The sequence below is a fragment of the Buteo buteo genome, chromosome Z (assembly GCF_964188355.1).
Source record: "Buteo buteo chromosome Z, bButBut1.hap1.1, whole genome shotgun sequence".
Classification (NCBI taxonomy): Eukaryota; Metazoa; Chordata; class Aves; order Accipitriformes; family Accipitridae; genus Buteo; species Buteo buteo.
This window is the reverse complement of record NC_134204.1, coordinates 81854856-81868726: the sequence shown is the minus strand read 5'-3', so window position 1 is coordinate 81868726 and position 13871 is coordinate 81854856. Positions and strand designations below refer to the sequence as shown.

General features: G+C 38.6%; 1 protein-coding gene across 1 annotated transcript in view; it reads left to right on the top strand.

Moving 5' to 3' along the window:
• HAPLN1 (hyaluronan and proteoglycan link protein 1) overlaps positions 1–13871 on the top strand; it is a 64679-nt gene that overhangs the window by 29713 nt on the left and 21095 nt on the right. Inside the window, exon 3 of the mRNA XM_075020052.1 lies at positions 3962–4087. Within this exon, the coding sequence (XP_074876153.1) occupies positions 3988–4087 (100 nt within the window). The 5' untranslated portion in view covers positions 3962–3987. The remainder of the gene's footprint in view (positions 1–3961; positions 4088–13871) is intronic.

Genomic DNA, 13871 nt, shown 5'->3' with positions numbered 1-13871 from the left:
GGCTTCCATAGGTCTTTCTTCTCAGGGAGACAAGCATTTGACATAGGACATCACCATGGCTTAACATAAGACAAAAATTAACTCCAGCAAACAAAGGCATTCCCCAGGCTTTTAACTACTGCCAGAGAGAATATTGAGCTAGGTGGACCTTTGTCCTCACACAGTGGATGCTCTCATGTTCTGTAGCTAGAAAGTAGTTGCAGTAGTATATAAGAAATATGTTATTTTATTAAAAACAGAGATTGGTATGTAACATTATTTTTCAGTACTCTGTTCTTCACAGAAGTGCTTGTTACTTATGCAGTTGAATTACTTGAAGGCATTTTGTTAATTTTCAGAATATTATATTAAAATACAAACATTGGTGCTTTATAGCCTTTTAGGTTTGCCAGTAGGAGATGAACTATGCCTGGGTAGGTATGACAAAACAGTGATTAATATCAGAATTTCAAATTGTATCTAATAATGAACAGTTCTTGAGAATTTAAAAACTGAATGTACAGTTACCTTGACCACTTCCCTGAGCCTTGAGGTCTCCCTTTAAAAACTATTTTTCAGATTCTTTGTATCCCTGTCCAGGGAGATAGCAGATTCATAATCTGCAGTAATTGAAACCAGTGCAAATTTCTTGAGTATGACTGATCATTACCATTTCTTACCAAAAATTCACTTACTCCCAGCCAAGATTTTATTAATTTTAATATGAAAACATCCACACCTATCATTTCTCCCCTGAGGTCTTCCTAGGCTGCTGCAGAAATGGAGTCTGACTTCTATTGCTTTGGCTAGAGTTGAGGATGTGAATTCCTCTGCCTAATTGCTTTTTGGATAACCTACAAAACACCAGGGGTCAGATTCTTGGCCTGGTAACGTTGCTTTGCACAGCTCTGGCTCGATGCCACAGCTCCCATCATGGGGAATCCCACGAGAAGAGTGGTACAAGGTCGGGGTATTCCTGACTTCAGATACCCACATTTTCTCAGCTGCTGCTGTACATGGCAATAAAAGGGAGAAGCCTTAAAACTGCTCAGACTTAAATGGAGGGTTGAAATGGCCCCCAATGGGATACTTCTGCCCAGCTAAAACTTTACTCTCAGTCGATTGACCTCAAGTATGAAGCATCTGGTGACTTAAGCAAAGATTTATGATGGATACAGTTTCTAAACCGTTGACCAGGCATTTGCTCCCCTGGGAAATAGTTTTTAAGTTCTTGCTAGTTTTGTGCAGTCTGACAAACACACCTTAGCAGTGCAGATGAACATTACCAGAGTCAAAGAGCACAGATGTGCACACATACGCTATTTGTGTGTGTGCTCCTGCACAGACAACGAACACTTTACTATGCCCTTTCTGTTCATAGTAATTAGGGAAAACAAGAAACCCAGCCACCGTAAAATTTGCCTATTAACAAAGCTAAATTACCATCATCTTGGGTATATATCCCTCCAGAAAACATGTCCATCTGTAACCGTAAGGTTGATTTTGTACCACATCTGTGGCATGTGACATATGAAATTGTTCAGTTGCATCCAGGAAATTGAGGAAAAGGAAGAGCAGATCTCCAAGTCATAGCTGACCTGCCTCTCCTCCTGCTTGTGCGATGCTATCACATAAACTCTATAGAGTAACATGATATTTGCCTGAAGGTACAGGCAAATATCTCTAAAAGGTATATCCTGCCCACTCAGTGCAGCAGGGTTATCCTGAAACTAGTTGTTCTGACAATCATCACCTGATGATGCCACGTGGAGGACTTTCCCCCATCATATTAGGGAGACCTTGACAAAGAAGAAGGGCACGTGTGGGGTTCTCCAGCCATATAACTAGAAAGTAAATCATTCTTATTCCACAGTAGAGGCCCAGTCCTTGTGCACATAGAGTTTGAGGGAGAAGGGGATGCTGTCCCAAAAAAGGGTAGTACTACCTGTCATCTCGTTATATGGCTGTTTCTTTTCCCTAGTGCCATGCAAAGGACCAGGTTTGTGACAAGAGGAAGAGGCAAAGTGTTAATGAGCAGATGAGTCACTCCCAGAGCAGGTCTGTAGAACCCCTGTGGGCTTTACCCCTACTGACTGTGTCCAGGAGGTTTTGCATTTTGATCTGCAGATTAGATTAAGGTGGGAATACCCCCATAAACTTGCCTTCAGAATCAAAGCTTCCTTGTTAACCAGAGTATTTCTGAATCAATAACACTGTTCCCACCAATAATAAAAAAATATTTGTCAGTTGTTATTCAACAGCCAAGAAAAAAACCAAATCCCAAACCTGAAGCATTTTTCACTCTTAGAGGAGATACGCCGGGTGCCTGCTCTGGGATTTGTGAGAGAAAGAGCAGTGTGGTTTTACACAGGTGTGCCCTGCTCTCTCGAGCCGGTGGTCCCATCATGCAGGAGGAAGACCCCGACTGCACTTGCGTGACCCCTCCGGTCAGCCCAGGCTGGGGCTGATGTGCTCTAGGCGGAGCCACATCTGCCCTTGCTCTCCGGAATGGAGGTCATCAGCCTGCCAAGCTTTCCAGGAAAGAGGGAGTGGCCGGAGAGTCTTGAGTTACCGAGCGTGGACCACCTGGAAAATAGTGTGCAGCGAGCACTTGTCCTACCTCTAGACACTCCACAGTAAGGAGTAAGGGATGCTGAATTGGCTTTGAACTCCCACCCAAACTCACTTTGAAGAAATGGAAGGGCAGGCAAGTAAATGCATGTTCTGTTATGAAAAAATGGCAATAGCATTTCTGCGTTTTAGTCTGTAATAGAGGTTGGTTCAGATTACAATATTTGGATCTAGGCTTGAAACACATAGGTGTCTAAGTCTATTTGGGGGCAGTGACTGTTTGCAAAGCCCTTGACCCAGGTTCTGACCAACAGTACCCTGCAACTTTGATGTGTTTCTCTGATAAAGAAAAAGGGGAAAAATAAATTTCTGTCTGCATTAGCGAGAAAGCATATTTATAATGCTGCCACTGTTTGGTGACTGGGGGAAAAAAATATAGTCTCGAAAGGCAAAGCTGGGAAATAGCTATCTTTTATTTCAAGAAATCAGGGTCATAAAAGTTATAACTATAAAACACACAGCAGCCCAAACCCTGTACATAAAACCTCTTGTATTTTATGCCTCCTTTTCTATTTCAGGTCTTCATTTGCCTAATTACTACTCAGAGGCTGGCAGAGATTTTCCCTGCAGCGCTCAGCTCTGCTGACTGCAGAGACCCTACCTGGCACACTAAGTTAGTGCGTCAGCATTCTAGGTAGAAATGAATGAAAAATCAATCAGGGCAACTGCAGTGGTAGCATATACAACTCTAACCTACTTTGTGCATGGTTTCGAACATTTCATTGTGTATTTAGACATCTTTTAAAATGGTAAGTGGATCTGAAATAAAGTAGATCTTTCTAGTGAGCCTAAGAAATGTTTTGTCATCTTTACTGCTTAGCTCAAGCAAACTTACCACCCTGACTGCTAAGTTAACTTGCAGTCTTGATTGGAATGCCAAAACCTCCGAGAAGATTGTTTTAATCTCAAAAATCTATCACCAGTGGATTGCATCATGCAGTGGATGTAGATATAGTGATAGCTTTGATTCTTTTAACTGTATTTACAGACCAGATGTAGAGTAGGTCTAGAAAAGAAAAGTACACTAGAACCTTTTTTGAAACACAGGTATTGCTTACATATGCAAGGAGTTTGGTTTATGGGTATTTGTGTGTGTGCTTTTATTTTTTCATGTTGTGTTCTGCATAGGCAGAGTTAAATATGGATTGCCAGTTTCATTTAATGTAAGTTCATGTTAAAAAGGTCTAGTCTTCAAGCCTAAAAAATTAGTAGCTGTTGTAACTTTTTCAGCTGAGTGGGTTAAATGTGTTATAGATCCCTCATAAGATCATTGTTGTAACAAGTTGTGCAGTGCAACACTGTAAAGGTTTCCAAAAATTCACAAGCCTTTTTGTTTGTGATGCCCTTACAGTGAAGAAGATTCTTTTGACTATAAAGATGAAGAGTCTACTTTTTCTGGTGCTGATTTCTGTCTGCTGGGCTGAACCTCACCCTGACAACTCAAGTCTGGAGCATGAAAGAATTATTCACATTCAAGGTAAGGAAATACGTAAGAAAATGCCAGTATCTTCAGATTGCTGAAGGAAACAGAATAATGTGCTTAATGATCCTTAATTTTTTATTCTGCTGCACTGTTTTTTAAATACTATTATTACTGGTGATCAAACCTTTCCTTTTCTGGTTCTGTTGCATTATTATTACTCCTAAGAAAAGTAAAAAAAATGAAAGTTGCACTGTTTAATAACACTTAGTCACAACCTTGCAAAGATTAGTGAGTAAAGTAGAGCATGATTTAAGATAAAGAAAAAAAGCATGCATCCTAAAGTAATAAGCAACTGCAGTGGGTTGAAATACCTTTAGTTTATTGTAGAACATATTTGATTTTAAGAAAACTGTCATACATAGTTCTTAGCATTACAGAAATGTATTGCTGTTTATTATTTAAAAAGGCTCAGCACATCTGAGATCATAATTGGGCAATTTAAACCAGGAAAAAAAAAAAAAAAGGAGCTTACCCTGAAAGAAATGTGTCTTCCCTCATACCTTTAATTCACACTAAGTATTATACTGGCCTTCTGCGTAATCCTGTTCGGTTCATGTTTGAATCCTAGAGCTTATAGCTGTAGCAGGATTTGAGTCTGCAGTACAATGCAGCTGTTTTTTCAGTCCCAGCTTCAGTCATTGAGGGTCATCCTGTATAAGAAAAAACAGGGGATTTATGCAGTAAAGACAGGCAGAACGAACAGGGATTTTCCTTCTTTCATTTATATGTTTCTTGAGGCTGGCTAGAATTAATCTTGCAAAATCAAGAAACACAGCATTATTGTTCTCTCTCTCTCTCTTTAAAGTTTGAATCCTTTCTCTCAACAGCTGGCAAATTGTGTTATTTGAGTGTTTGTGTAAATATGAATTATTAAGTTAGGGCAGGTCACTAAGAAAGCCTGAACATTTAGAAGTTCACAGGAAAGTCACAGAAGTTAAAGGTACCTGCACCTATTAAAGCTAGCACTTGAATTGTCAAGGTCAAATAAGGAATAACAGATAGCTGGTTTCACTCTAAGGAAACTCACAGGATGAAGGTCAAATGAATGTGTTATATCAAAATGAAGATGTATCACTGTTGTGAGATGATGAACATGGGTTCCCAAGGGTAAATTTCAAATTTGACACCTATGTATAATAAAAATACAGTTTGCCTTTCATTTTTATAATGCAGTTTATTATCTCTGAACTTTATTTATCTTATCTTTTTGGAAGATTAAATTAGTGGAAATAATTAAACCAAATCAAATTTATTTTTCCTTAACCCATGATGTTAAACTTGCTTAGTCAGCAGCTTAGTGTAATTTGCAAGTCATACATGTTGCTTATTACTAGTCCTTCAGCATGTGTACAGTGCAGTCTGCAAGTGATAAATAGTTCAAAGCTGACAGAAGTTTCAGGATGGACCATTCTTCCTACCAATGAAAACTTGTCTGAACCTTGAGGTTTATTACTTCAAAGAAAGCTGGATAAAGCTTAAAACTGAGCTCTACCATGAGCTTTGTACCTCAACTGTTTCAGGCTCTGAAATGCAGAGACCACAAATCAGAAAGAATAAAACTGCTTGGAACTTGGTATTTTTTCTATTAATTTTCTTCATTCCTCTCTGCATTGTGGAATCCCATCAGGGTTGGGATTCAGTTCTGCCCAGTGCTACATAAACACATACAATGATCTACACCTGGAAGGGAGCTGGAAATCAGGGAAGCCTGTGGAACACATGTGTTATAGCTTCATACAAAAGGTATTTTATATTACATTAAAGACTGAAGCATCACTCTCCACAGCTGAAATCCAAGAGATGTGTAGCTAAACTCCTCCTGCATTGCATGCTTTGGAATGCCTTGGAATTATAAGAGGTGAGGATAGATGTTGTGTAGTCAAGTACACAGAGCTGAAAGAGATCTCCTGAGGCAATGAATTAAACTGCCTTCTATTCCCATTTCTTTACATCAGGTAATCTCTTGTCTGTTTAGTTTCATTTTTAAAAAAGCTGGGTTTCAAATCTCATTACTGCAAGGTAGTTATTTTTCTGATATAGAAAACGTTCTTCTAATTCTCCATGTTTATTCACAAACATTGTATGGTCTTATCCTTCTCCTAGTGTTGTTCCTTAGCTTCAAGTAACAATTTTTCTTCTTTCACTTTAAAACATTAATAAGTTAACACCATATCCTCACAGCTATTATTTGAGTAAACTTATTCTTCCCTAAGTGAGAAGTTAGAAATCTTCTCTAACCTCCAGTTACCTGATAATGTTAGTTGTTCATCTCTGCAGTGGTTCTTGTTTGAATTCGTACTTCTTGAGCGCACCCAGCCAGGATTTTATTCCGGGTAAGATCTTAGGCTGGCATTAATATTTTTGTTTTCCAGCTAACAAAGCTTTTTTTTCAGACCATGGATCAAATTTGTACTCTTCCCAGCCATGCTGCAGTGCTGATCGATAGTCTGTTGTGATAAACAATATTTAGCAGTCATTCTCCCTCAATATCACTTTCAATTAACAAGTACAAGGTTTATATAAATAATTCTTCATACTAGGCCTTAAGGATCTAGATTATGCATTTGGTATTAAATGTTATCATACTTTTTCCATCCTTCTTTCTTGAAACTTTCTAAATATCCATTCTCCTCCCTTCAGTGATGTTTAATGTGCCATGTGAAATTTTTTTTAATTCAATAGTCATATTTACTTTATAACGTAATACGAGTGGAAATGTTAAAGTCTCAGAAATTACACTGGAGGCAGTTCACTGGCTTTTGTCTAGGCTAATCATTTATGTTTCAGCCCAGCAAATTGCAGTTTCCTCTGTATCTAGTTCTTGGACACTTAGCAAAGTTTCTACCAAAACACATATTTTCTCCATCCTGTCTAATTTCATGTATTTCCCATATCACTTGCTTCCCTGAGCTCTGAGCAATTGATACACTACATTTCCTTGGCCTTATACATTTATTTTTATTATATTGTTGATAGCAAATTAGTCTGGCACCCTTTGGTAAGTATCTATCTACTGCATTTTATCCTTCATTCTAGTGACTTACTCTATTTCTGTTCTTCAACAATTTTTCTTCAAAAATTGTTCTAAGGTCCTGTTTGCTGTTGAGGTCAGACTAATCAACCTGTTAATAGTTAAATTACTTTCCTTACATACATTTGTTATTTTGCTGTTGTCCAGAAACACATGATACCATTCCTAAAGTGAGAGATAAGCTAATATCTCTGCCATCAGGTTCGCCATACCAAGTGCCAGTAGTAACATCAGTACTTCAGGCTGTGAGGTTTTCTACCCTTTTATTTGATCAGGCTATATTTTCTGAGTTCAGCTTTCATGTTTGTTTTCATTTCATATTAATGCACTCGTGCTTTAAACATTATACTTTAGAGCATCAAAACCAACATTATTAAAAAGAGAGGATTTGTTAATATAGCACTTGGATAATTTCTCTATTGTCTTCCACATTTATTTGTGTAGTGACTCACACTACAAAATGAACCTGTGTCCTGGTTTCAGCTGGGATAAAGTTAATTTTCTTCCTAGTAGCTGGTACAGTGTGCTTTGGATTTAGTGTGAGAATAATGTGGACAACACACTGGTATTTTAGTTGTTGCTAAGGAGCACTTACCCTAAGTTAAGGATTTTTCAGTTTCCCGTGCTCTGTCAGCAGGCAGGTGCACAAGGAGCTGGGAGGGAACACAGCCAGGACGGCTGACCCGAACTAGCCAAAGGGATATTCCATACCATGAAACGTCACCCTCAGTACATAAACTGGGGGGAGTTGGCTGGGAGGGGCAGATCGCTGCTCGGGCATCGGTCAGCAGGTGGTGGGCAATTGCATTGTGCATCATTTCTCTTGTTCTTGGGTCCAATTTCTCTCTTTTTCTTATATTCCTTTTCATTACAATTATTATTATTGTTATTATATTTGTAGTATTATTTTATTTTAGTTATTAAACTGTTCTTATCTCAACCCAGAAGTTTTACTTTTTTTCTCTGATTCTCCTCCCCATCCCTCTGAAGGTGGGGAAGGGGAATGAAAAAGCAGTTGCGTGGTGCCTAGTTGCTGGATGGGCTTAAACCATGACAGTGTTTAAAAGACTTTTTTCACTGCTACAGTAAGATCTTTACAGTCCTTCCTGACATGCTTCTGATACATGCCCCATTTTGTCGTTACTATCATTTCTTATTCTTCACAACCTGCTAAAGCACTAATGTACAGTGCCGCCTCATCACCTTTATCTTTCATTTGGCCTTCCTAAAAAGCAGCCACCTATTAATGCTGTATTATTGTCTGATGGCTATTTCAATGTGCTTCTGACTCCCTTAACAACTCTGTGTCAAGAACCAGAAGATCTAGTTACCCCACTTTGATGCCGCTCCATTAGTGTAAAAACTCCTGCCATGTCTCTCACACTCAGCATTTGCTAACCAGAATGAACAGTATTTCATAAATTGTATTGTCCTCTGATTTTACTGACAGGTCGTTGCTTTTATGAACACAGAGTTCTGTCTTTCAGATGTCCACTCTCTTGAAACTGTGGATTTCTTCAGCTTTACTAAACACTTGCCAACCTCTTTAACATTGCAATAGACACAGATATGGTCTCTCTTAAATCTTTCAATTTTTCTTAGAAATTAATTGCTGGCTTCATTAATATCTCTGTTCCTGCTGTCAGTGTCAGCTCTAGTTCCTGGTTCTTCCCTTGTTGGTTAATACAGTGAAACTGGACCTCAGCCAAATTTCTCATCTGCTAGACAGTTTTACCTCCCTGCCTTTACCAGTATTCCTTCCTGCTTCTTTCCTCTGGCCCATTTCCTTCGTTTATATCTTTTCTTCTTTGGTTCTATACTAATATCTATGGAAAAATTTTATAAAATATCTAAAACCGCATTTTATCTCTTCTGTTATTTTATATCCTTTCCTGAAGCCTGTGGTGGCTTTCATGGGTTTGGTCAGGCTGCTCTATTATCCCAGACTGCTTGATGATATCACCTTCCTCTCTGGTAGTTTGTCTGCATACAAGTCATTCCAGTTTAACTTTGGTGGATAAAAGCCAATGAGAGAAGTATATTTAAATAAGATGTGTCATCCCCCTCACTCCCCCACCCCAGTAAACTCCATGTGCCTTAGGATACCAGTTTCACTCTTTGGAAAAAATCATATTCCTAAATGAAATCATCTGGTAGATGTGAAAATGGGACAAAAGTATACCCTAGCCACATAAGTGTCCTCAACAAGAAAACAATGCTACTCTAAGCATATCAATGTAATTAAAGACTCATGATTTTTCTCTGAAGTCAAGATCTGTGAAGGACTCTGTGACGCATGAGAGAGGAAGATCATTCTTTTCAGTGCTCAGCTTTGTGTATCTCTGTGATCTATTCATGGTGCTAGTTGCTGACCAATTACTCAAAGAGGCAGAGTACTCTTCAGAGATAATAGATAATAGCATTCTTCTGTGTGTAGCTGTTCTCCAAAATAAATGAAATTGACTAAGCCATTACAGTAATTGCTAAGTTAATTACTTAAGGGTAGCAGGAGCTTTTAACATATGCCTCCAGTTTGTTCAGGTTTTAGAAATACAAGAAAGGCCAGCAAAGAGAGCACAAATTTTGGTTTGTGAAAGATCAACCTTTAACTTTTTAGCTTTTCCTTGAATATAAGTGAATTTACATTATGCAGCATTTCTTTACCTTTCAGATACAAGAATACACCCATTTGCCTGTCAAGATCTCTGCACCAATTTATTTATACATACCAAGAAATATGTCAACATGGAATGAGCAGAAAACTTCCTAATATTGCCCTATTGAAAAAAAAAAAAGTTAAATCAATTAATCAATAACAAAAGCAGAAGAAATCTTTCCCCAACTTGTTCTGCATGATAACAAGTCTTATTTACAGTCCACTTCCTCTTTTTCAAAACAACCCAGAACCAACAAAGAGAAAGAAGCTTCATAGACTTGCTGGACTAGCCAAAAACTTGATAAGACATTAGATGCACTACTGATTTGACCCCTAACAATGATTCTTGCCTTCCCACTTGTCATGCTTTTCCACTTTCCTTTTGACTTTGTTCCTTTGGACCCTTTCTACATTTTTCCATTTTCAGTGATGTTACTTGTTATTTCTTTCCATTTTCTTGCATTTATCTTTTGTGCTTAAAATTTCTTACTAGTTTTGTTGCCATTCAGGACACTAGATTATGTCATGACCCATTTTGCAGTCTCTTCTGATAATTGAGCTGCTTCTTTTACATCAACACAACTTGCTTTCCTCTTCAGAGCATGGCATGTTGCAACAGCATGTAGAAATGTCAGCAAAGAGCAACGTCACCTCCTGTTGGCATGTTAGTTTCATTAAAGGCATTCAGGACTGTATATTCTGGAATAGATCTTAAATGATAGGTACCCGTATATTTGGGTTGTAAAAAATTATTACAGAAGAAAAGTATTCACATTAAGCATAAATTTAAATTGCTAATTTGCCTTTACTTGCTACATCAGTCTAATTCCATATATATATATATAGCATTTAAAGGTAAAGAAATGGAAAAGTTCCTCATTGGCTCTATGTGATGTTTTGGTTTTGTCAAACAGTCTAAATGCCACCCATGAAGATTTCCTTCAGTGCAGAAGAGGTGCAAAGACATTGTCATGATTTCTGTTCTATTCTGCTCTGTGAGGCCTGATTGCCATGTAATTTCCTTATCTATACTGAAGTAAACACTTACTTCAAGTTTATTTGAGGCAAAACGTGGCAATATTTTAGAAGAGCTGAAGTTTGTTATTTCCCTGTTGGTTTTATGTGCTGTTAGATCTCCTAGAAACTTAAACTTGGTTAATACGGTCCCTTTAACCATTCTCCCCACCATGTTACTCAGGTTGAGTAGCTGGGATTAGCTGAAAAATGTTTTACCTCAGTCCTGTCATCTCTATGTTGGAGAGACAGATTTCTTCTTTGCCATTTATAAAACAGGTATTTTTAGCTGTACTGTTATTTGGAACTATGTACCTGAACTTTTTAACTATGATTTATCTAGCATGTCTCTTACCAGTTGTATGTCAAAACTTAACAGTAATGTCTAGAGAGTATTTTATCCTGTCAGTTTAGAGGTAGGAACACAGGAGTCTGATGCTTGTATTTTCTTTCTTGTGACATAAACAAAATTGCATTAATGCTTGGGCCAAATAAGAACAGCTTTTCCTAGTCTTAACAGCTGATATACAACAGTTTTCAGATTTTTTTCCAAAAGCAAAAGTAAAAATGTAGTTAGTTAAAACATAGAAAAAATGTAGTAGGAAAAATATGTGGAAGAAAGTCTGTGTGTAATTCTTCCTCATGTTTTCCCCTTCAGATTCTCTGAGTAATACACATATATATGTGTATATCAATAATACACTTCCCTACATATTATAGCAAGTGGGAATTATTGTTGTCACAGAAATTATTTTTGAGGTTTAAATAAGCATGGTAGGATAACAAAACATGCCACTGCTATAGGAAGAGTAAGGGTATTTTAACAGAAAAGTTATGCTCAAGTCCCTGGTAACACTACAGGAAAGCAGAGGAACAACTCTGTGTTAAGTTAAAGTAGGATGGCATCCAGTGTTATTAACCTAATGGCTTGCTAACGATGTAGAACATTTAGGCAATACATGAGTTTATCTGACAAAACAGATCTATGATGTGACCCTGACTTACGATTTTTTCCCTCTAAAAATGCACATTTTTTGTCCTCCACTGTTCTTCTGTACATTAAAATGTGGGAATAATCAAGTTTCATATCCAGGTCAGCATAAGTTTCTGGGCAGTTCTGATGGATAAAGTGGATAAAGCTGTTTGCCAAGGGTCGTGGCATGACTCATCCTCTCTGCCACACACTATGTTCCTCGCCTTCCAAACCTTGCTTGACATTAATCTTAAGGGCAGAAGCCAGTTAAGGGAGAGAAAAAAACCACAAACAAACAAAAAGAAAACTCCACACACACACAAAAAAAAAACTAAAAAGACAAGCAAATCTGAATACATGTCCAGCAGTAAAATTTGGAACTAAACCAATAAGCCATCAGGTGAGACTGAATTGAGAGTTCTAGCAGCATGAGAGCAAGTCCACTTACTGTCCTTGGAATGGGAATCCCACTAAAGTCAATGTTAGATGTGTTCAAAATAACGACAGCTAGAACAGTAGTGCTAATTGCATAGGATTCAGACAAGGGAGAAAGAGAGGTGGAGAATAAAACAGAAGCAGTTAGCATGCTGCTGCCTGTGCCTTATTACTTAAGGTAGCAAGATACCCTTTCACCTGCAGTATGTACCTGCTCGATTTGGCACCACTAAGATACAGCAAACGGACCCAAACAGCAAGTTTCCAAATGAGTTTTCATTTGTGGCAGGCTGGCAGTCTTTCCATCAGCTTGGAAAAGCAGCTCCCAGAGTTGTGTGTTATCTCATACAGCTGGATAGCTTCTGCAACTTGGACAAACTCATTTTTAGCTAACTTAGCTGTTTTTGCATTATGTTGCCTTTGTCATCCATTTAATTGCACCAAGAGGATTAACAAAAGGCCACAGCCTGTCAGGATCAATAGTAGGGAAGCAGGTGTGGAAAAAATACAGCAAATTAGTCACCAGTGGTGACTGGTTCTGTGCTAACAGCTAAGCTGCTGCCTGTCTCAAAAGGCAAAATATGCCTGGAAGGGTGAAAACCCCACCTAGAAAACCTTTCTCATCCCATTTCTGACCTTGGAGCTGAGACCAGAGCCAATAACCAGGCTGTTGCCATCTCTGTTCCCAACAGAAAGAGCAGCTGGAGATTGCCCAGCACACTCCTCACCGTTCGTCCACCATCTGAGGCTCTTGAGTGGCCATGCATGTGGTCTGTCTTGTCGCCAGCAAGGATCCAAACTGTCCTGTTGCAGACAACTGTTTAGCGAGGGATTATCTGGGGTTCACAGAGTTTATAGCTGATTGGCCATTCACCTTACAAACTCTCTGACGGTACTTCTGAAGAAAGTAGTTCTGGGGGAAAAGAAGTATTGTCTTCTTCAAGTAACGTGCTGGACTCTGTGATAACGCTCTGGTGTCCCATCTTTTTCCTTCTTACACTCATCTTTTAGATATTTCTGCCATTTACATACAAAGATAATTTTATTCAGAAGTAGCAGCTTTGTCGGAAACCCCATGAGAAAAGCAGCCAGGGAGCCAGTCTGATAGTGTTTACCCTATCTTCCATGATCAGATCACTGTTTTGAAACAGATTGTTTCCCATTGTATTAAGGAAACCCAGGAAGCAGGATTCATTCCTCATTTAAGATGACTTTCACAGCAGTAAGCTAGAATGCTGCATCCAGAGTGCTAAACATATTTTAAATGAAGGGATTCTGGTTTGCTCTGTGTTTAGGCATTTTTTGTTTGTTTGTTGTGGGGTTTTTTTTAACTCCTTTGTCAACTCCAGAAAGACCAAGACCATTCATTTTGCCATGCTACCCAAAATATGCAGTTAGTTGAATTTGGCCCTGCTTCTCACCTGCTGCTGGATAATGAAAGCCTCTTGGCCTCTTGCCAAACCCCAGTCATCTCATTTTTAATCCAAAGTCCCTGCCTCCTGCATGTCTTCTGCATGTCTTCTAGACCAAAAAGAAATTTTGCAGCATCCCCCAATCTGACATCTGCTTTTCCTCAAAAGCCAGAGGTTCTTCCTTCCTCCTCTCCTAGGTCTGGGAGCAGCAGCAATGCAATTTTCTGCCCCACAGCCTTTCCAAAGAAAAGGGTGCA